Raw genomic sequence first — 24918 nt, forward strand, 5'->3', positions numbered from 1 at the left:
CCCCCCTCCCCCCCTCTTGCCACCTACTAATGGCGCCCTTGAACAGTGGAGATGCCTACCAATGCCGACAAAGCATTTCTTGCATCGATTTTATTACTGTGTATAAAGAAGAAGAAGAAGAAGAAGAAGAAGGAATAAAATAATATTTTGGTCCAGGGAATGTTGAAATTGGGAGATAAATATACTCATGAAAACATAAATATAGTTCATTAAAACACCACAATTTGGGAACGTATATACATCTCTGAAAGAACCAGAGAGCTTCGATTTGTTTTTCTTATTTTACTGCACTCTATTGCGCATAGAATATTGATTTTCTTCTTGATGTCTTCCTGCGTAATATATAGTTAGAAAAGGAGCAACACCTCAACCATTTTGGTAATTCCCAAAGCTCTTTTGTTTTTATCCATATACTCTATTGATCATAGTTTCCACAATTGTGGAAACTCACAAAAAAGTGAGAAAACCTCTTTCTCACTAAATATTTGGGACGAAACATCAGCACAATCAACGGCTGACAGCTTGGAAATCCGCTGTCGATTAAAATTTCTCTCTCTCTAGGTTTGTGAAACACTTGAACAAAGACTCAAACTGTCAAATAATTTGACAAACTAGTGAAGAAAAGCTGCGTTTCATGCTTTCATGAAACCACAAGTCATGCACCTAGGTGGAAATCGCTTAAACGTTGTTCGCAATCGAAACTGAAATCGTCTTGTGTACCGATATTGACTTGTTTAGTAAAGGTGGTAACTGCTACAACAACAACTATTCATCACAAGGAAAAGGGCCAGCACGACGTAGACTAAAATACAACACAAAAACGTAGCACACAGCAAGTGAACATACAACTCTGATACGTTGGTTGAACGAAGACTAGTGACTACCGCCCGAAGCCTTCCGACTTCTACCGATTCAGGACTATTTGTAATGGGAGCTGATCGGCTAAAGTAATAATTAACACAGTATACTCGTGGCAAGTCAGCCTACTGCAACGCCCCGTGATGTTTTACTCCTGTATTGTCTTACCTGTCGCGAATGGTCGCTTTCGTTAACACGTATGCGCGAAAACTGCACGCGTTGTGACAGCTTTCATAGTTACGGGGTGTAGAAACTAACAATGACCAAAACACAATTCATAGTGGGCTGTTTTGACAAAGGTCGTATGACATATGGCAAATTCTCCACACTTTACAAACGCATCATTCAATATTTGGAAGGCAATAAATATCGCCTTTTTACTTTACTCTATATATCTTGTTTTCCTTCTAAAATTATTTTTCTTGGTAGATAGAGCTGACTTTTTCGGTGTTAAAATAAATTTCATTTACAAACGTTTATCTATATAGGTTCTTATTTATTCATTAAGTAGACTTTTTTATCCAAAAAAATATCAGGCCGGGCAATCTTTATAATCTGTTACAAAAACGAAGTTAGCAACAAAATTAAAATTAAGAGGCCACAAAAGCACAAAATCCATTATTATATCAGGAGTGAGCTCAAAGAGAATAATCTTTACTTTTCAGACGTCGCCACAGTCTCCTGTTTATCCACAAATGTGGATTTTAAAACTCTTCACTTGGCACAGTCAATTGAACTTCAACATCACAGACTCACTTGCAACATGGTTGGGGGGCTTGATCTACATGCAAGAACTTGACATGTACCCACAATGTGTAGTCAATTTTGACTGGGAAATTGATCATGTAGAACACCCTTTAGCTCAGCATACGATGCAGTTTACAGTGAAATTATTGTCACCATCCTGTGTCACCTCTACCATGTCGAGTTTTGTTTCGTGTGTCATTAACCTCCATATATCACGTCTGCTTCTGTACACAAAAGCAGACGATATGCTGAACTCAGAGCCAACTATTAGTGCCAATCAATTTGTGTCATTTCAGTTAGCCCCGATCAGCCATCACTCCACTAATCTTACTAATCACATTCTCACAATCCCCAAGTGAAATACGATGGAGGTAGCAAAATTGTCGCAGTCTTCTTCAAATATAGATTCTCTAAATTTACCCAACAGGGTTCCGCACGAACAATGTTCTCTTTCCTCCAACGATTCCCATTTAAGTTCTCTCAGCATTTGTGTTACTTTTGTATGGGTTATTGCTACTGACTTGTTACAATCCTAGCATAATTATTTTGAATTTGTTCTGTATCTGTTGTCAGGTCTACTTGATAATGGCTCCAAAAACTCAAACAATATTCTAAAACTTGTCACACTAGTGCCTTGCATGTGATTTCCTTTACAGATACACTGCACTTTCTGAGAACCCTTCCAATATATCACATTCTTCTATTTGCCCACCTGAACCCTGGTTTTGAATGATTATCCCATTTCATATCCCTTCTTACCATTTAGCCTAAATACTTTTTTGATCTTCCACACTCAAGATGTCAACATTAATGTTATTATCATATACTATGTTTTTATCTCTTTTTTATAATCATTATCTTTTCTTTATCCATGACAGTCTTTAAGACCACTACAATCTGTGTACAGTATTCCAACTTTGAAGGTATTTGTTTAATGGGCTTTAGGGCATGGTCTATGGCAAGTTTAATTTCCATCCATGTGAAACATCCTCATAGCTATAAAGACTAGCTAGCTACAGACTGTGTCACCTGTAGTTGGAGATGCAAATAACGCACAGAAAGATGTCTTAGACCTTGGCCTAGTGTGAATAAAATAAATGTCACCACGGATTATGGCACTTTTCTACTTAGGCTGTATTCGTTTAGACTCCTTTGCTATACAACTACTGTCCCCTTCTTAAGCCATTATCTTTGCACTCTTTGCTAGCCTTTACTGCACAAAAAAAGAGAGATGATCAAGAACAGTAAAATTTGTAAATCAATATACACAGTAGTACATCATTTGATTACATTACCATCTGCTTGCCATGTGAAGAACCAACCAATTTCAGTCATAGTTACTACTAAGGAGTTACCTTCATGGAAAGAGTGAAACACTCCACTCTGCCTTCTGTGGGATATCTGAGGAGTCACTTGAAAGAAACATAACAGATTCAGTTACAAACTCTGATATTAATATTCAAGAAACCAATGTGCTTATTGCACAATCCTCCAAATCTGCCATTGGATACCAGCTTACACAAAGAATGAAACAATGGTCATATGCAGGTCAATATCCAATAGGACCATATTACTATACACAACAGACTATATGAACATTCCTCAAATATATTGGTACAGGTCAAGTTATAGCAGTGGCCAGCTAACCTGGACAGATCTGCTGTGGAGATAAATGGTAGATGATTATTGTGTGTACAAACAGTACAATTTGTCCAGAACAGTTCCCATTTCATCAAATGTGTGACTCATAGCTTTCATCCATATGCATTTTCTGTGTTAAGTACTTGAATCATTTAAATGTGCATAATCTCTGTACATCACATGTAGGTCTGCAGGTGGTCAGTATTACATACTTCAATCACATTTCATGAAGCTTACCTCAAACCCATTTTATTGTCAACTGGCTTTCTCCCTTCTCAATACAAATCCAAACAGCTTTGGAAATTTGCTGATGTGTGGAAATCAACAGAGGGTTGAGGCCCTGTGGTTTTTATACAGACATAGACCACTTCAGTTGACTGTCTTGTCCAAAAATGCTCAGGAGGAAATGTAAGAATGCTTTTACTTCAAGGTGGCTTGTCTAAAAAAATGCAGCCTAAAAACAAAAACCTAACTAGAATATGGTTATTAGAACACTTTTACCCAGAGTGCATTATAGTCTGTCATCAACTGATTGTGATACCAGACTGTAGCTTTCAGACACATTTCAACAGCAACTGTGTATATGGTAAATACATACAGTGTATAATAGTGACAAAACATTATAACCCTACAGGATAACAATATCATCTAAAATGAAACAAATTAACAATTCTAATATGACTGTATTCATAATAAAGTGTGAAGTTTCACATCACAATAAATTCTTGATGTATGCGAGTGAAGCATTTCTCCAAGCACAGTGACCTGGGATGTCTTCATAGGTTAACCACTACCTCCCTATAGCTGTAAATAATTAAAAACTTATGTTTAGGTTCCACCTGCAAGTAGAGTTATGTGTTGTTTGTCTCATGTATAAGCTAGTGTGCAAAAAATTTGTGTTGCTTCAGAATGATGTAAGAAAATATATTGTATTGATCTAGGTTGTAGAAAACAAGTTGACTCAAAGACGTCAATAATTTTCTGTATATAATGTATATTGATTAGTAATCATATATGTCTATTTCATTTATAATACACAAGTCAAATCCTACTGTGACTAAGACATACATAAAAGAATATGTCATGCATCAGCAACTCACACGAGATGTTTGAGTGTCACACATATTCCCAAGCCTAAATAGAACTCAATAAAATTTTATTTGACCCTGTAGGCCTATATTAATAAGTGTTTACTGCTGTGGGCACATCACCAACAGGACACCCACATACCACTCAAAGTATAGGTACAACAAGGTAGGGGGGGAAAAAAGTAATGCAAGACATACGGTTTCGTAAAATACTGGGCCTTCATACGTTTTCTACAGGTGTAATAAAATGTTCAACAGAAAACTTCAGGCATAACTTAAAAGTGCTTAGCCTGTCAATTTTATTTTTAAAGCTGAACCAGACCTTCATTTTTTTGTATTACAATTTGTTCAAACCCTTTCAGAAAAAATAATCACTTTCAATGAAAGTCAGTATCAATCAGTCCACACAATGGGGGACTGTGTAAAGTATACCTTGATAGTGTCCTCTCAGCATACCAGAATAAATGACTAATTTGAAAACTAATAAACTTTCAGTTTTGTTCTATGTGTTGAACCACATTAATTTGTGATAAATGGAATTATAAATATTTTTCCTTTAATTCACTGTAAAATATTTGTAACATGATAAAGTTGTTAATTTTTACAGAATTGTAACATTAGGTAATTCTTTACTGTATTTGTTTCCATATGCCTCATTTTGATACAACAGGGTACTAGATAAATGGACAACTCAGGTTAAATAACTGGTGTGTTAACTTGACATTAAACATGTAAGAAGAGTACCTATGGGTCGGTACACTGCTACATTTATCTGTCACATGACAGTACTGTTACTTTAAGGCACACAATAATGCTCTTGAATTCAATATTTATCGCTGTTTTGTATTTTCTGCTGTCCAAAAGTGTGACTTGTATATTTGTTCATGTTGGACCTTATGCAGTTGTTGGGGTTTGAAAGAAAAGCTATACAATTTCTCACTTGTACAATACAAAATTATCAAACATTTGTTATGCAAAATACTGTATTTTTTAATAGAGTACATTTTTCTATGAAACAGGAAAACTGTTGATGTTATCACACTACAATGAGAGTGTAACTCTATGGCTGTTATGCTGAACCAGAGCAGTAATACTGGAATGATACACATTTAGCTTTCCCTCAGTTCACTATTTAAAACATGAATTATATGAAATTCTAATCTAAAAGTAATAAAGTTAAAAATGAAAGAAAGATAAAATGTCCACACTAGAAAAAAGCTTTGTGGTGTGTAATCTCGCAGAGAATGATTGTAAAACTGAAAATATTCAGAGTGTAGACCTGGTGTTTCTTTCTTCTAGAAAAAGAGGAACACAAAGATGATAGGTATTACAAAAAGAGGGGCACAAAGTACACTGTGATCGTCATTTTACTTAAATGTGGCTATTTCTAACACAAGTACAGATGTTTACTGCTATTGCTATACATTTCGCTCTTCATTTGTCACTGATGAAGGTAGTTAATATTTGCAGCTCGATGGGATATATTTTCAAAATGTTTTTATGACAGCTTCTCATTGCTAAACTTCAGTAATTACTGTCTTGTTTTCTGGTTACTTTTTAGTCCTCCTACAATGCACATTGTTGTTTGCAAAATATTATGAAATCTGGTTTGTATGCTCTAAGCAATAACATCAAAAACTTGGAAGTTGCTGATCTCATTGTAGTATGAAAACAGAAATTAACAGAAAAAGTAGCAAGGGTGTCAGATTCTTCCTCTGCTCATCAGAAATCCTAAGCTTTATGCAGCTCTAACTGTACATAACCACAAAGCCAAGTGTACCTGCAAAAATACATCCCAAGCTAGTGAAAAGAAATGGTAAATATTCTGACCTGAAGAGTATGTTGGTGTTTGCTCAAGAATAATCTTTCTCTCCCCCAGTCGCCACCCCAATATCTGTTGTTCACTGTTGTATTTTTGGATGTATTGTTTATTGGTATGGTGTACAAAAATGATATGTATTCACCATATTCTATATGCAATAAAATATGCTATACATGTCAAGGAGTATGTTGCAAATCACTACTACAATAACATACCACTTCATTGTAACAGATTCCAATGATGGAATTTTTATTGATATTCCTTTATATGTGCAGTGAAAAATTTTACAGGCAATCTAAAAAGAAGAAATAAACAACAGGTGGAGTAGTAGTAATAACTTAACACGATTTCGAAGGTTGAAATGAGTTGAGCTTTATCTTCAACCACCACACCCACTACAGTTCTCATGTCAAATGCTACAAACAGGTGGATGGCATCACCATAAGAAGACCCTGCTTGCCATTTATTATTAACCTCTGCAGTTTGGACTTTGGAGAAAAGGTTCTGAGGTTGATAGTGTTGAAGCCAATGCATTTGTCCTTACACTTTGAAAAAAGTCACTATATGCAGTTTAGAACCTGCTTCCAACCAACATATACACGTAGACCCAGTTACACGCAGATTTGATATCTGCGTATTTGCATATATGCAATTTTAGTTTTGTCAGACGTTGCCACCTTTTAACAGTAAGCGGGAGCAGTAGTGCATTAGCACATCTGTCATGTTTGTCAAGATGGGAATCATCAGTTCAGGTCAGAGCTGTGAAGTTGTACTTGATAGGGTCTGTATTTAAAATGTGAGGTGAAAGGAAAGAAAGTGTGCCTGTTGAGTGAAAGAAGCATATTTGAAAGTAAGAAGCATATTTGAAAGTCGTATTCATCAGAAATTAAGTCAGAAGCTTTGGACTGTTATGAGAAAGATGTGAGCACTGTTGACATTCAATGTGGCTTGGGACTTAGAGAATCCACTGTGAGAACTATCTGTGAAAATATGGAATCAATTCAAAAAACTGCTCAATCTCCAACCAAGTGTGACTAGAGTGACCAAATACCACTTGGAGGCGATGGAAAGAATGGAAAAAATTGTAAGTCACTGGATTGAGCACCACAAGCAACAGCACATGCCTCACTCTCGAGCTGCTATTCAAGCTACAGCCAGTAGTTGGTTTGCAGATTTAATGAATACGGAGGACAATCCAGTGCCCTTCTTGGCCAGCTCAGGTTAGTTTGATCACTTCAAGCATTGTTTTGACTTTCACAACATTAAAATGACATAAGAGGCAGCTGCAGCTGCAGCTGAGGAGAAAAAGGCTATTGCTGCCAAGCAGGTTTCCAACTAGATGTAACATGTGTCTAAGGAAATGCTGCAATGGATTATAAATTAAAACCACCTGATCACCTACCTCTCTCAAAATCATGGGACACTAGGCTGTACACAGGCTGGAGTTCACTGGAGACAGAATAAAAGAGCCTAGATGACTTCTGCTATTTTCAGTGATTATTTCGTTAATGAACTGTAAGAAACAATATTCCCAGCATCCCACACACACACACACACACACACACACACACACACACACACATGCAAATGCAACTTGCACACACAACTGCAGTCTCAGGCAACTGAAACCAGTGTGGTTTCAGTTGCCTGAGACTGCAGTCGTGTGTGCATGTGTGTCTATTGTTGATGAAGGCTAATGGCCGAAAGCTTTAACTGTGAAAGTCTTTTTGTTGTGCCTATCTGCGACTCAGCACCTCCTCTATACTGTGAGTAGCAACTTCCCTTCTCATCATATAGAACTTACCATCAAGAGTTTCTTGCAACAGTTTAACATTAAGCAACTGATGTTACTAGAGATGCATGTACTGACATCGTTCCAATATGAGTGACTGATGTACGAGGAAACTGTGGCCCAATGCTTTGTCAGTGCTAGAATATGAAGTGATCAGAGATATCACTGTTGCAGCTAAGGAAACTGCAGAAATGGCGTGGATTCACTGATGTCTAAGAAAATAAGTGTGACCTTCTAAACTCACATTTTGGGATCTTGGCAACAAGATTTGACAGTTTCCAGTGACAACAGTAATAAAGAAGAAATGAAAGTCAAGGAAGTTCAGCATTTTAAAAAACTGACAGTGAAGAAAATGGCAGAGGCCTTGAAAATCGTCAATGCTGAACTGACAATAACAATTTCTGAACAACATACTCCTGGAGAAATAAGGAGCGCAATAGTGAAAAGAGAAGCTGACTATTCTCTTAAATGTTCCAGCTGTATAATCAACTGGCAAAAAAAACACAGCCAACAAACATTTCTTTGAGAAACAGTGTGACACTTCAAATGAATGTCAAATGCCTCGCAAGAACACTTCAACTGCAAAGAATTTGCATACAAAAAAATCCATCAGAGAAACTGAACTGCCTATAGAACCAACATGTATATGATCCAGGTTCTATTTATAGTGTAGATGGATTTGATGAAAATGATTTTAGTGTATTATTATTATTATTATTATTATTATGTGTTCAGTGTCAAATGTTTAAGTTTACAAATTTTGCATTAAAATGCATTTTGGGACGATAATAACAGATATTTTTTGTAAAAATACTAAGAAACTCTGCTGTTTTAAACTTACTATTGAGTAAACAAGAACCTAACCCCGTATCTTACATATAAAATGACTCTCGATTTACACAAATTTGGGATGCATGGCAATTTTGCAGAAAGTAAGATTTGCATATAACAAGATTTACCTCTACACAGAAGAGGTCGACAGTGTTAAATTCTTGAGGTTAAAACTTGATAAACTCAGCTGAGAAGAGCATACAAAAGATCTGCTGAAGCACTTAAATAAATATGAATGATGTCACTCATTAAAGACGTAAATTAAAAGAAGTTGGCACTGTCAATCTATAGTGTCATATGGCATCATATTTTGGGAAAACTCATCAAGGCAAGAGAAGAGTTCACTCTAAGTCCAAAAGAAGGTAATATGAATTAACTATTGTACAAATCCAAGAACATATTGCTGAAAGTTGTTCAAAGAAATTGGTATACTAACATTGCTTCACAGTACGTTTATTCCTTAATTAAATTTGCCATAAGTAAAATGTCTCTTTTCAACAAACAGCTCAGTCGATGGATCAAAAATTTAGCTACTAATGAAGAACAATTTGCAAACAATCTAGAGGATTTATTGATTGCCAACTTCTCACACTCCAATGTTTAATTTCTTAACAGAACCATATTAGAATATTACTAACACTGTCACATGAGATAAATGCTATGTATTACCTGACTTTGGTATAGCTTCAGTGCAGAAATCAATCTGTGAAGTAAACCTTGTAATATGAATATACCAGAGGGAAACATTCCACGCGGGAAAAATATATCTAAAAACAAAGATGATGTAACTTACCAAACGAAAGCATTGGCATGTTGATAGACACACAAACAAACACAAACACACACACAAAATTCAAGCTTTCGCAACCAACGGTTGCTTCGTCAGGAAAGAGGGAAGGAGAGGTAAAGACGAAAGGATGTGGGTTTTAAGGGAGAGGGTAAGGAGTCATTCCAATCCCGGGAGCGGAAAGACTTACCTTACGGGGAAAAAAGGACAGGTATACACTCGCACACACACACATAACGTGTAAGTAAGTCTTTCCGCTCCCGGGATTGGACTGACTCCTTACCCTCTCCCTTAAAACCCACATCCTTTCGTCTTTCCCTCTCCTTCGCTCTTTCCTGACGAAGCAACCATTGGTTGCGAAAGCTTGAATTTTGTGTGTGTGTTTGTGTGTCTATCAACGTGCCAACGCTTTCGTTTGGTAAGTTATATCATCTTTGTTTTTAGATATATAAACCTTGTAATCTGTTTGTTATATGGGTGCTTGGTTATAATAATCTAGAAATTATCCTAAAACTTTATTTCATATCTTTAAAAGTTTGTGGTAAGCTTTTTATTTAATTTGGAAATGGAAAAATATGTATTTTTTCATGCCCCTGATGCTTCCCACTTGGGATCTGTGGAAGGAGCATTACCATCTGGCTTCGTTTATAATTATGTGTTACGTATTTTCATTTAGCTGTGTTTTCCACATCCTCGAGGATTTGCTGACTATGGGCTGACAGAACAAACAGTGTATCATCATCTAACGTAATTTAATATCTTTTTTAGGTAAATCAGCTCTGCAGTGTAGTATTATGTAGTCAATTGGGACAATATACAGGGCTATTACAAATGATTGAAGCGATTTCATAAATTCACTGTAGCTCCATTCATTGACATATGGTCACGACACACTACAGATACGTAGAAAAACTCATATAAAGTTTTGTTCGGCTGAGGCCGCACTTCAGGTTTCTGCCGCCAGAGCGCTCGAGAGCGCAGTGAGACGAAATGGCGACAGGAGCCGAGAAAGCGTAAGTCGTGCTTGAAATGCACTCACATCAGTCAGTCGTAACAGTGCAACGACACTTCAGGACGAAGTTCAAGAAAGATCCACCAACTGCTAACTCCATTCGGCGATGGTATGCGCAGTTTAAAGCTTCTGGATGCCTCTGTAAGGGGAAATCAACGGGTCGGCCTGCAGTGAGCGAAGAAACGGTTGAACGCGTGCGGGCAAGTTTCACGCGTAGCCCGCGGAAGTCGACGAATAAAGCAAGCAGGGAGCTAAACGTACCACAGCCGGCGGTTTGGAAAATCTTACGGAAAAGGCTAAAGCAGAAGCCTTACCGTTTACAATTGCTACACTTCCATCATGATGTTCGGCATTTCTTAAACAGGAGATTGGAAAACACCGATGGATCGGTCGTGGTGGAGATCATGATCAGCAATTCATGTCATGGCCTCCACGCTCTCCTGACTTAACCCCATGCGATTTCTTTCTGTGGGGTTATGTGAAAGATTCAGTGTTTAAACCTCCTCTACCAAGAAACGTGCCAGAACTGCAAGCTCGCATCAACAATGCTTTCGAACTCATTGATGGGGACATGCTGCGCCGAGTGTGGGAGGAACTTGATTATCGGCTTGATGTCTGCCGAATCACTAAAGGGGCACATATCGAACATTTGTGAATGCCTAAAAAAACTTTTTGAGTTTTTGTATGTGTGTGCAAAGCATTGTGAAAATATCTCAAATAATAAAGTTACTGTAGAGCTGTGAAATCGCTTCAATCATTTGTAATAACCCTGTAGTTTGATGGTGTATGTGTATATTCATATGTAATGTCACCAGAAAAATAATTAAGTCACTCCCAGGAGACATCACACTAGTAGTGCTGAGCATTGCCTTAGCTTTAACGGTGGCTTAAATTTGATGACAAAAAGAGTCTGCAAGTTTTTTTCAGGCATGACATACCCAGCTGAATACACTTACTTACCATTAGATCCTCTAGTGCTCTCAAATTGCAAGGATGTTGATTGCTACATTTCACATGCTGTCCCAAAAGGTCCCTGAAATTTCCTATGGATTAAAACAAGGAGATTTACTCAGCCAGCTGCAGTGTGACAGAGTGACTGAGCATTTGTCAAACCAGAAATGTGCAGCTCTGTGAACATGGCTACTGTTACCTTGGAAGTGTTCACGGTATATTCACCACATGCAAAAGAATGTGAACACACTTGGTCACAGAGTGTTTGAATGTAAATTCTGGCTCATGTTCACGGTAACCAGAATGAGGCCCAAATCATGGAAAGAAAAACACACCCACATCATCACAGAAATACCTCTGGCCTGAACTATACTCTCCACACACTACGGATTAAATGTCTCATTGCTTTGTCAATGCACCTGATGCCTCAAAGTGTTTGAAAATATGCAAAATTACAATTTTTCAGTCCACACTAAATACTTCCCATTGGATACTGTTCAGTTTCAATATTGTTCTGCCCACTGAAGATGTGCAGTTTTATGTGCCATTATGAGCAATAGCCTTTTGCGAGGTACCCCGCTCCAGCGTTGCGTGTAGTTCCATTTGCAATGTTCACTCACGAATTGGTCGAGCCGGATCTGCATTCACTGACATCAGCAATACTCGTCACACTCGTAAATGATCATCACTGAAAGGTGTGACAATTATCTCTAATCCCTGTCAATTAAGATCTATTTACAGCCACAGTTTGCACGCCGTGTTATATGTCCGCATTTGGTACACCATTCCTTCTAGACACAATGGGCAGTCTGCGTTGAAATGCCAACAAAGTGGGCAACTTCATTCACAGCAAACACACCCCAACACAATAGCTCATATCTGCCATTTATCATGTTGACCTACAATACAATGATTTCATACAGCTAAGAAGCACACATTTCACTCCATGCCTGATGGCGATGGTAGAGGGTCACATGACCACCTGATTTGAGGTCTGCTCCATCCACAGCATTCCAAAGTGACCACTGTGCTATTTTATTGGAGATGACTACCATTTCATTCCCCCGTGTGTGTGTGGGGGGGGGGGGGGGCACGCTTTTACTGTACTCGTTTCTTCTTCACCTGGAAATTGTCCAAAGTCTTAGTAACGTTTCCACTATTTTTTACGTGTTGGGATTTCCTTTCTTTGCATCATAATATTCAGTTTACTGTGGTTGAGCAGAAAGGTGATTGGTTGTGGTTCCCAGATGTTTTCTTATGGAGGAGAATAAATTGTCCTTTTTTACATAGCATCTATTGCAAAGTGATGCCTACCAATCTTCATTTGTTAATATCCAGGTGTCACCACTTCTCAATGACGGAGTGCTGAAACAGTTGTCAGTAGGCCCCCCTGCCCTTTCCGACAGATGAAGCCTAGCTGATCAGTTATACCACATGAGGGAAATTTTCATGAAAAAAAGATACAGTGAATATCAAATCATATCCCACAGAAAATTGGCACAGAATTATATGAATAAAAAGAAATACCCAAAATAAATCAGATATTTCCCTTGTACTGGCAATGTAATGATTAAATTTAACAGTTTACTGCAGAAACACAGCACAAAGTATAAAGTAAACAGGCACCTAATAGTTCTGGGATTCAGATGCCTACATGCTCATAAACAAGAAAGAAATCATCACTAAGCTTTCAGACGAGATCATCCCTCATACCTAACAGACCAGGGGAGGGGACAGGGAGGGAGGGAGGGAGGGAGGGAAGGGGGGGAGAGAGAGAGAGAGGGAGGGAGGGAGGGAGGGAGGGGGGTGGGGTACACTGGGCTTCTACCCATCACCCATCAAGATTCTTCTCTTACTTCGTCTGGTTAAAAACGATTAGGGCCTACAGAAACCATGCATTTACCAAATTCCTGGCAAGTATGGTATAGTATTCAACGAACAATCAATTTCTACAGTCAAACAATGGTCCAAAAAACACCTGTGCCGTACATAGCTCTAACAACATGGCACATCTGCCATGGCAGAACACTGACTTTCTACAGACTATGCAATAAACTGCATTATCATCATCATCATCATCATCATCATCATTTAAGATTGATTATGCCTTTCAGCATTCAGTCTGGAGCATAGTCCCCATTATAAAATTCATCCATGATCCCCTATTCAATGCTAACATTGGTGCCTCTTCTGATGTTAAGCCTATTACTTCAAAATCATTCTTAAGTGAATCCAGGTTCCTTCTCCTTGGTCTACCCCTACTGCTGAACCCATGAGTCTCTTGGGTAACCTTGCTTCTCCCATGCATGTAACATGATCCCATCATCTTAGCCTGTTTGCCCTGACTGCTACATCTATAGAGTTCATTCCCAGTTTTTCTTTGATTTCCTCATTGTGGACACCCTCCTGCCATTGTTTTCATCTACTAGTACCTGCAATCATCCTAGCTACTTTCATACCCATAACCTCAACCTTATTGATAAGGTAACCTGAATCCACCTAGCTTTCGCTCCCATACAACAAAGATGGTCGAAAGATTGAATGGTGCACAGATAACTTAGTCTTGGTACTGACTTCCTTCTTGCAGAAGAGAGTAGATCGTAGCTGAGCGCTCACTGCATTAGCTTTGCTACACCTCGCTTCCAGTTCTTTCACTGCGTTGCCATCCTTTGAGAATATGCATCCTAAATCCTTGAAACCGTCCACCTGTTCTAACTTTGTTCCTCCTATTTGGCACTCAATCTGTTTATATCTCTTTCCCACTGACATTACTTTCGTTTTGGAGATGCTAATCTTCATACCATAGTCCTTACATTTCTGATCTAGCTCTGAAATATTACTTTGCAAACTTTCAATCGAATCTGCCATCACAACTAAGTCATCCACAAATGCGAGACTGCTTATTTTGTCTTCACATATCTTAATCTCACCCAGCCAGTCTATTGTTTTCAACAGATGATCCATAAATAATATGAACAACAGTGGAGACAGGTTGCAGCCTTGTCTTACTCCTGAAACTACTCTGAACCATGAACTCCATTTACCGTCAACCCTAACTGCTGCCTGACTATCTATGCAAAGACCTTTAATTGCTTGCAAAAGTTTGCCTCCTATTCCATAATATCGTAGACAGGCAATAACTTCTGCCTAGGAACCCGGTCATAAGCCTTTCCTAGATCTATAAAGCATAGATACAATTCCCTGTTCCTCTCGTAACACTTCTCCATTACTTGCCGTAAGCTAAAGATCTGGTCCTGACAACCTCTAAGAGGCCTAAACCCACACTGATTTTCATCCAATTTGTCCTCAACTAATACTCGCACTTTCGTTTCAACAATACCTGAGAAGATTTTACCCATAACGCCGATCAAAGAGATACCTCTGTAGTTGTTACAATCTTATCTGTTTCCATGTTTAAAGATTGGTGTGATTACTGCTTTCGTCCAGTCTGATGGAACCTGTCCCGACTCCCACGCCATTTCAATTATCCTGTGTAGCCATTTAAGACCTGACATTCCACTGTATTTGATGAGTTCCGAGTTAATTTCATCCACCCCAGCTGCTTTATTGCACTGCAATCTATTGACCATTTTCTCCACTTCCTCAAATGTGATCCTATTTACATCATCATTCCTATCCCATTGTACATCGAAATCTGAAACACTACTGGTCATATTTTCACCTACATTGAGCAACTCTTCAATATATTCCATCCATCTGCCCAAGGCATCAACAGGATTCACCAGCAGTTTTCCTGACCTGTCCAAAATACTTGTCATTTCCTTCTTACATCCCTTTCGAAGACTGCTAATTACACTCCAGAATGGTTTTCCAGCAGCTTGGCCCAAAGTCTCCAACCTGTTTCCAAAGTCTTCCCAAGATTTCTTCTTGGATGCTGCAATTATCTGTTTGGTTTTGTTTCTTTCTTCAACATAACTTTCTCTGTCTACCTGAGTTCTAGTATGTAGCCATTTGTGATATGCCTTCTTTTTCCTTTAACAGGCTGCCTTGACTGTGTCATTCCGCCAAGCTGTTTGCTTCATCCTACCTTTACACACTACTGTTCCAAGACATTCTTTAGCCACTTCTAGTACTGTGTCCCTGTACCTTGTCCATTCCCTTTCCAATGACTGTAATTGACTCCATTCAACTAACTGGTACCTTTCTGAGATTACTATTATGTACTTGCACCTGATTTCCTTATCCTGAAGTTTCTCCACTCTTATCCTCCTACATATGGACCTGACCTCCTGCACTTTTGGCCTCACAATACCAATTTCCCTGCAGATTAAATAGTGATCAGTGTCTTCAAAGAATCCCCTGAATACACTTGTGTCCCTCACAGCCTTCCTGAATTCCTGATCTGTTATTATAGAGTCATGACAGATCTGGTTCCCCTGCCTTCCCAAGTACACCGGTGAATGTTCTTATGTTTAAAAAAGGAGTTTGTGATTACTAAGCCCATACTGGCACAGAAATCCAAGAGTTGTTTCCCGTTCCTATTGGCCTCCATATCCTCTCCAAATTTACCCATAACCTTTTCATACCCTTCTGTTCAATTCTCAATGCTGGCATTAAAATCACCCATGAGCAGAACACTGTCCTTGTCCTTTACTCTAACAACTACATCGCTGAGTGTGTCATAAAAACTATCCATCTTATCTTGATCTGTCCCTTCACAATCGAATATACTGACACAATCCTAATTTTCTTGCTAGACACTGTCAAATCTATCCACATCAGTCGTTCGTTTACATACCTTATTGCAACTACGCTGGGTTCCATTTCTTTCCTGATGTAAAGCCCTACACCCCACTGTGCTATTCCTGCTTTGACTCCTGACAGGTAGACCTTGTATTCTCCCGCTTCCTCTTCTTTCTCACTCCTTACCCGAATGTCACTAACAGCTAAAACGTCCAACCCCATCTTACTTGCAGCCTCTGCCAGCTCTACCTTCTTCCCAGAGTAGCCCCCATTGATATTAACATCTCCCCATCTCGTTAACATTCGTTTGCCGCGTCGTATCTTAGGAGTCCCCGGTTTGTCAATTAGAGGTGGGACTCCGTCACCTCCAAAGGTCCATATAAATTACAATGGCACAAAATTTGTTATACATGAAACAGCTTACTCAGAGAGTGTTGTTAAAGGGTATGTTGAAATTCGAACATGCAGACAGTTTAATAAACTGAGATACAGATTCCAACTTGTCACCACAAGGAAAGCTCCTTTAGACTTACTAAAAACCAAATGGTGGGTGAAATGGCGCCTGCCACAGAACAAGAAATCAGCAATACCCAGGACCTGGACATAAGAACTGCAGTCTTTTTATCATGACCCAGCAATGTTTTTGTTTCAGTTGGTCTGGGCCTCTTGGCAGAGATTGTTATAGCTACAAATGCCTTAGTAGAGCACTGTGAGTCTAGCAAATTGTCACCTAATGGCAGCACAGTTTATTGCTGAAATACCATTTGCTCTACAATATCAATGAGCAAGGTGGTGCAGAGCATTGCACTGGAGTGCAGTAGCACACTGGACTCATATTTAGGAGAACAGCGATTCAGTGATCCTGCTGGCCACCGAGACTTACGTTTTCTGTAGTTTTTTTTCTGTGGTTTCCGTAAATTTCTTATGGCAAATGCTGGAATTGGTGCTTTGCTACAAAGAACATGGCCAATTCCATCGCTGTCCTTTCTCAGCCTCAGTTCTGCTCTGATTCTAATGACCTCACCATTGACAGAACGTTAAACTTAGACTTTCCTTCGTCCTACATCATGTTGCTAGATGCTCAGAAATACGTCCAGTATGTAGAACACCAGGGAAACATTAGACCACATGTAAGTTCATGAACAGATAACACAAAGGTGGGTTTACACTAACAGGGAGTAAGGCGATAGTGGTTTGAGAAAGGTTTTTTTTTTATTTTTTTTATTTTTTTATTCTTACAGACCTATGATTGTAACTTCCTGGCAGATTAAACTGTGTGTAGGTCCAGGACTCAAACCTGGACTTTGCATTTTGTAGGCAATGCTCTTACAAATTGAGGTATCCAGGCACATCTCACAACTCGCCCTAACAGTTTTACTTCTGCAAGGAACTCTTTCCTACCTTACAAACTTCACACAAGTTCCCTTGCATACCTTGTGGAGCTAGCACTCCTGGAAGAAACAAGTCTGTGGAGAAAGTGGAATATTTGCTTAGGCACAGCCTAAGGGATTGTTTTCAGAATGAGCATACACTGCCCTGTAGAGTGAAAGATTCGTTCTGGAAACAATCTCCTAGACTGTGGCTAAACCAGTTTTCCACAAAATCCTTTCTTCCAGAAGTGCTAGTCTCACACGGTAGGAAAGCGATATGCACAGATAACTCAATCTGTAAGGGCATTTCCCACACAATGCAAGTTTCCAGGCTCGAGTCCTGGACCTATATACAGTTTTAATCTGCCAGGAAACTTCAACAGAGTGCACGTTCCACTGCGGAGGATGACATTCAGTCTGGCACAAAGACTGTCTTGCCTGAGCTGGATGGGATCCTTGAATGACATAATGTGCCACACAACACAGTTTGTAATGTACACTGACAAACAGCTGGAAGATCACCACTTTAATTTCAAAATACCTCATGGCACCCAAATTGTCCCAGCTTTAACATAATTGAGCACTGTGGCATTATCTTGATATGACATTTGCACGTACACATATTCATGTATGCACTGACATGTATGGTTGAACATTTTTTGCAAATACTACATACAGTGTTCCTAAAGTATACAATGCAGAGCTCTCAGCACACAACTCAGCTATTTCCAAAACATCTAGCTGTCATGTGTTTCAAACAAATGCTTCTCTGTATACTCGAAAATGGTGATGAAAATTGGACTTACCAGTGTATTAAGAACATTAGATTAACTTCCGCGCTTACTTCACATTAACTGTTTTTTTTTTTATTTCCATCTGTAGTGAAGCAATGCTACCTGTAATTGACAAAACTTGTAAACATTTCTTACACAAGCATACTGGTAATTCAAACTGCTTTTTTGTGTTCTGAAATGGATGCCAGTACATGTTGCTCAGCTATTAAAATGTCTCCTGAACAACGATACCTTTCAAAAAGGATCAACAGTTCTTTTTAAATTTGATTTCAGTTTCTCAAATAAATCTTGACCATATAAAGGTGCCAACCTTCTCTCTCCCCAGCAATGTGGAGATGTGGTAAGACACTGTACTCTTACTCAGGAGGAAGCCAGTTCTCTCCATAAAAGCATTTCCCTCCATAGAGCCATATGGAATTATATATTCCATTATTCATTTAAATCACTCAAGACAAATGCCAGGATGATTTATCTCCTCCATCCTTCTCCAATGGAAGCTTGTTCTACATTTCTAATGAGATTTTAAACCCCAATCTTCCTACCTTTCCTGTCTTCTCCCCTCCACCTTTCCCTCTGTAAATGTGCATATATATTTTTAATGACATACATGAACAGAGAAAACATGCCCAAGTATAACAAATTGAAGGAGAAATAAATAACAAACTATAAATGACAAGGATGTAGTTTTCAGTTATATCAAAAATGTATTTTTGTGTTACATGAAGTCATCTGAATAAAGTTAACTTTAGACTTTTCTAGGTTTGCATGATGAAAAACAAACACAACTGACAAGAACAAAAGCAGTATAGGGGCAAATTACAAACATTAAAATTATACAAATATTAAATGAAGATACATCTATGAAATTAAAATTCTGAGTCCCACTACACATTTCATACAATTTGAGCTTTTGTCCCCCCCCCCCCCCCCCCAATCTCTCTCTCTCTCTCTCTCTCTCTCTCTCTCTCTCTCTCTCTCTCTCTCCATCTCACCCCTCCTCACTCATCTTACGCTGTGTTGTATGTAATAGAGCACAACAAAGATGCATCACCTGATAAGACCTAACTGTTGCTTTATCAACATTCCTAAAACTGATGCAATTTAACAAAAATTTTGTTTTCAGCAATAATTTTATAGTCGTCTCAATATGGCATTTCTGCTCAGTGTTATAGTTACTTTTTTCCTTCTTTTATTTTTCCATGTTTGCAGAGGTAATTTGCAGCACATAATCAGTGGTACTTCCAAGATATACACTCCTGGAAATTGAAATAAGAACACCGTGAATTCATTGTCCCAGGAAGGGGAAACTTTATTGACACATTCCTGGGGTCAGATATATCACATGATCACACTGACAGAACCACAGGCACATAGACACAGGCAACAGAGCATGCACAATGTCGGCACTAGTACAGTGTATATCCACCTTTCGCACCAATGCAGGCTGCTATTCTCCCATGGAGACGATCGTAGAGATGCTGGATGTAGTCCTGTGGAACGGCTTGCCATGCCATTTCCACCTGGCGCCTCAGTTGGACCAGCGTTCGTGCTGGACGTGCAGACCGCGTGAGACGGCGCTTCATCCAGTCCCAAACATGCTCAATGGGGGACAGATCCGGAGATCTTGCTGGCCAGGGTAGTTGACTTACACCATCTAGAGCACGTTGGGTGGCACGGGATACATGCAGACGTGCATTGTCCTGTTGGAACAGCAAGTTCCCTTGCCGGTCTAGGAATGGTAGAACGATGGGTTCGATGACGGTTTGGATGTACCGTGCACTATTCAGTGTCCCCTCGACGATCACCAGTGGTGTACGGCCAGTGTAGGAGATCGCTCCCCACACCATGATGCCGGGTGTTGCCCCTGTGTGCCTCGGTCGTATGCAGTCCTGATTGTGGCGCTCACCTGCACGGCGCCAAACACACATACGACCATCATTGGCACCAAGGCAGAAGCGACTCTCATCGCTGAAGACGACACGTCTCCATTCGTCCCTCCATTCTCGCCTGTCGCGACACCACTGGAGGCGGGCTGCACGATGTTGGGGCGTGAGCGAAAGACGGCCTAACGGTGTGCGGGACCATAGCCCAGCTTCATGGAGACGGTTGCGAATGGTCCTCGCCGATACCCCAGGAGCAACAGTGTCCCTAATTTGCTGGGAAGTGGCGGTGCGGTCCCCTACGGCACTGCGTAGGATCCTACGGTCCTGGCGTGCATCCGTGCGTCGCTGCGGTCCGGTCCCAGGTCGACGGGCACGTGCACCTTCCGCTGACCACTGGCGACAACATCGATGTACTGTGGAGACCTCACGCCCCACGTGTTGAGCAATTCGGCGGTACGTCCACCCGGCCTCCCGCATGCCCACTATACGCCCTCGCTCAAAGTCCGTCAACTGCACATACGGTTCACGTCCACGCTGTTGCGGCATGCTACCAGTGTTAAAGACTGCGATGGAGCTCCGTATGCCACGGCAAACTGGCTGACACTGACGGCGGCGGTGCACAAATGCTGCGCAGCTAGCGCCATTCGACGGCCAACACCGCGGTTCCTGGTGTATCCGCTGTGCCGTGCGTGTGATCATTGCTTGTACAGCCCTCTCGCAGTGTCCGGAGCAAGTATGGTGGGTCTGACACACCGGTGTCAATGTGTTCTTTTTTCCATTTCCAGGAGTGTAGACATACAGAACAAATAAAAATGGAAAAGGGGTTTTCAAAGGAAGGTAATATCACAAAGCATTATAAATAAATTGATAAGGACACCATTAAGTGATTCAGTGTATTGTGAAGAGTAAGAGACATTATTCATACTCTTAATGTTAATACAAATACAGCAACAAGGAACAGTCATTTTTCATAAATAGCATCACAAATAGGAATAAAAATATCACAGTTTCACCTGGTTAAATGTGTAGTAAACTAATGTCTAAAATAATCTTACTAATTCAGTTACTAAAATATTAAATAAACAAGTCAGAAACATGAAAATAACAATCAAAGATTACACTATACATGACAACAAAAACAGATAAACTAGTTGTACTCAACCAAGCAAATGGTTGTAATGCTGACAGCATTTGAAATAACTGCATCTTGATTTTCTTGAATGACAAAGATCTTTCTTCAGAAAAAGTTAAACATGGTGACAGCATAGCTACACAAATTTGAAGGGAAGTAGAAATGAAAGAGAAAAAAAACTTATAAAATGATTTTCAGAGAATGTCAAGCTCAGAGTCATATTTACAGGTATTTTGTTTTCTTCTTCCAACCCTACAGCAAACACTTTTAGTAGGTACAGCCAATCCCTGTCTTCACACTATAATGACAAATAATTTAAATTTTGGAACAGATAAAAGCATTGTACATTTCTCTGATTTCCATGGAGAAATACTACTTTGTACACAATGACTACCTTGGAAGATCTGTACTTATATCTGCAATTACATAAGCAGCAGCAGTCCAAACCGCAGTGCACAAGTCGAGAGCATGTGGGTCTTCCACAGTCATCATATCTGCTGCTGAATGATGGAACCAGTAGTAATGTTCATTTGCATTGAGAAGGCTTGAACCAGGTACGCCAGCATCTGTCCATAGTTTTATGTCTGGTCCTCCGTCTTGTGGAGTAGTATACTTGCTAGCATTCAGTGGCCTAAGAAGTCTGAAACAATGGTAAAACACCAGTTAGCAAACATAAAAGTTTCTCTAAAATAATGCATGTTTGTAACAGAAGTGAATGTCACTATTTAAATAAGAGAAAGAAAAGATAAAACCGTGTACGACAGTATGCAGTTGGTTTGTTAACATCCATTTTTTTGCTTTTCTCAATACATCAACCAGTCTTCCAGAATCTCAATCTCAATCTCTCTCTCTCTCTCTCTCTCTCTCTCACACACACACACACACACACACACACACACACACACACACACACACACACCTCCTACCTCCCCCTTCTCCTCTCTTCAACTGCATCAACAGCAATTACGGGTCTTGCACCCAGAGTCTAGATGTAGGACACTGAGCAAGCATTTTTCTATATGTTATTCACATTTGCTATTCAGCTGTGCAGAAAGTTATATACACTCCTGGAAATTGAAATAAGAACACCGTGAATTCATTGTCCCAGGAAGGGGAAACTTTATTGACACATTCCTGGGGTCAGATACATCACATGATCACACTGACAGAACCACAGGCACATAGACACAGGCAACAGAGCATGCACAATGTCGGCACTAGTACAGTGTATATCCACCTTTCGCACCAATGCAGGCTGCTATTCTCCCATGGAGACGATCGTAGAGATGCTGGATGTAGTCCTGTGGAACGGCTTGCCATGCCATTTCCACCTGGCGCCTCAGTTGGACCAGCGTTCGTGCTGGACGTGCAGACCGCGTGAGACGACGCTTCATCCAGTCCCAAACATGCTCAATGGGGGACAGATCCGGAGATCTTGCTGGTCAGGGTAGTTGACTTACACCTTCTAGAGCACGTTGGGTGGCACGGGATACATGCGGACGTGCATTGTCCTGTTGGAACAGCAAGTTCCCTTGCCGGTCTAGGAATGGTAGAACGATGGGTTCGATGACGGTTTGGATGTACCGTGCACTATTCAGTGTCCCATCGACGATCACCAGTGGTGTACGGCCAGTGTAGGAGATCACTCCCCACACCATGATGCCGGGTGTTGGCCCTGTGTGCCTCGGTCGTATGCAGTCCTGATTGTGGCGCTCACCTGCACGGCGCCAAACACGCATACGACCATCATTGGCACCAAGGCAGAAGCGACTCTCATCGCTGAAGACGACACGTCTCCATTCGTCCCTCCATTCACGCCTGTCGCGACACCACTGGAGGCGGGCTGCACGATGTTGGGGCGTGAGCGGAAGACGGCCTAACGGTGTGCGGGACCGTAGCCCAGCTTCATGGAGACGGTTGCGAATGGTCCTCGCCGATACCCCAGGAGCAACAGTGTCCCTAATTTGCTGGGAAGTGGCGGTGCGGTCCCCTACGGCACTGCATAGGATCCTACGGTCTTGGCGTGCATCCGTGCGTCGCTGCGGTCCGGTCCCAGGTCGACGGGCACATGCACCTACCGCCGACCACTGGCGACAACATCGATGTACTGTGGAGACCTCACGCCCCACATGTTGAGCAATTCGGCGGTACGTCCACCCGGCCTCCCGCATGCCCACTATATGCCCTCGCTCAAAGTCCGTCAACTGCATATATGGTTCACGTCCACGCTGTCGCGGCATGCTACCAGTGTTAAAGACTGCGATGGAGCTCCGTATGCCATGGCAAACTGGCTGACACTGACGGCGGCGGTGCACAAATGCTGCGCAGCTAGCGCCATTCGACGGCCAACACCGCGGTTCCTGGTGTGTCCGCTGTGCCGTGCGTGTGATCATTGCTTGTACAGCCCTCTCGCAGTGTCCGGAGCAAGTATGGTGGGTCTGACACACCGGTGTCAATGTGTTCTTTTTTCCATTTCCAGGAGTATATAAATGGTAGCATGGCTGATGGAATTTTAAAACAGTTAAATTCTTTAATACCAAATACTTTTCCTGGAAATGATACTTCAAAGATCCATCTCTTGATCCATCCATTTGTACTCATCCATTGCAACTGCAAAAATGCAGGTCCAAATACCTTCTTAGTGCCCCATTGTCAGCAGTTAGAATGAAACAGCACCAAGACTATTACCTGCCATTCTTGTAGTACTACCCCTCATTCTACATTTTATCTTTACTTAGGATTGGTTTCCTTATATAAGCTGTGTTTCTCTATAGTCCCTATCATTCTTCTTTCTTCCATATAAACTTCCAATTCCTTGAGGAAGAACATCATCCAATGTTTGTCAATATGTGTGACATTCTCTCTGTACAAAACACAAAGAAAATAACAAAATGGTGAGAAAAGATCGTATGGGATTAATAATGGCTGGGAGACCCTATCCAGGGTTCTTCTGCCATCTGAAGAAAGACTTCTATTTGACACAACTTGCAGATGTGTGCATCTGATGAAAACACTGAGTCTGGAGTGAAGAAAATTTTCAACTCAGCTGTGAACCCAACCCGTGAAAATAACTTCATACAATGCTTCATACTACTTCTATATACAATGGTGTATGTTGTCAAAGACAAGAAGATAATGCACGATTTCTCAAGATCTCAAGTGAGGGTAATATATTTTAAGATGAGGTCTTCCTTTATGTGTAGAATGAACTATAACCTCTTCCTTATGGGAATACTTAAAAGTTAAAAAATTAAGTTCATAGTGAGAGAGACAAATTTTGACATCAAAGGCTGACAAACCAGTTAACTTGATACAACCAGAGTGGTGAGTGTGCCCACCAAAACTTTTTTGCTTGTCAACAGTTCAAAATGTCTCAAAGGGTCACTATTTTCATTGTTTATTATGTTACTGATGTTTCACAAATATAGTACACTCTCGATTATCCACGGTACTTGAGGACTTGAAAACTGCAGACAATCTGCAATTCAAGCACACAGTGATGAATC

The 24918-nt window shown here is 40.4% G+C and overlaps 1 protein-coding gene across 2 annotated transcripts in view; it reads right to left on the minus strand.

Annotated features, from left to right (window-relative positions):
- Positions 1-21076: 21076 nt before the first annotated feature.
- Positions 21077-24918, minus strand: part of LOC126092509 (carboxypeptidase Q-like) — a 92055-nt gene continuing 88213 nt past the window's right edge. The window contains exon 6 of one of the 2 annotated variants that reach the window (XM_049908152.1): positions 21077-22052. In XM_049908152.1, coding sequence (XP_049764109.1) covers positions 21803-22052 — 250 coding nt within the window. In that variant the 3' untranslated portion in view covers positions 21077-21802. The remainder of the gene's footprint in view (positions 22053-24918) is intronic. The other variant, XM_049908139.1, reaches the window with a different exon arrangement.

The sequence above is a fragment of the Schistocerca cancellata genome, chromosome 1 (genome assembly GCF_023864275.1).
Source record: "Schistocerca cancellata isolate TAMUIC-IGC-003103 chromosome 1, iqSchCanc2.1, whole genome shotgun sequence".
In the NCBI taxonomy this organism is placed as follows: Eukaryota; Metazoa; Arthropoda; class Insecta; order Orthoptera; family Acrididae; genus Schistocerca; species Schistocerca cancellata.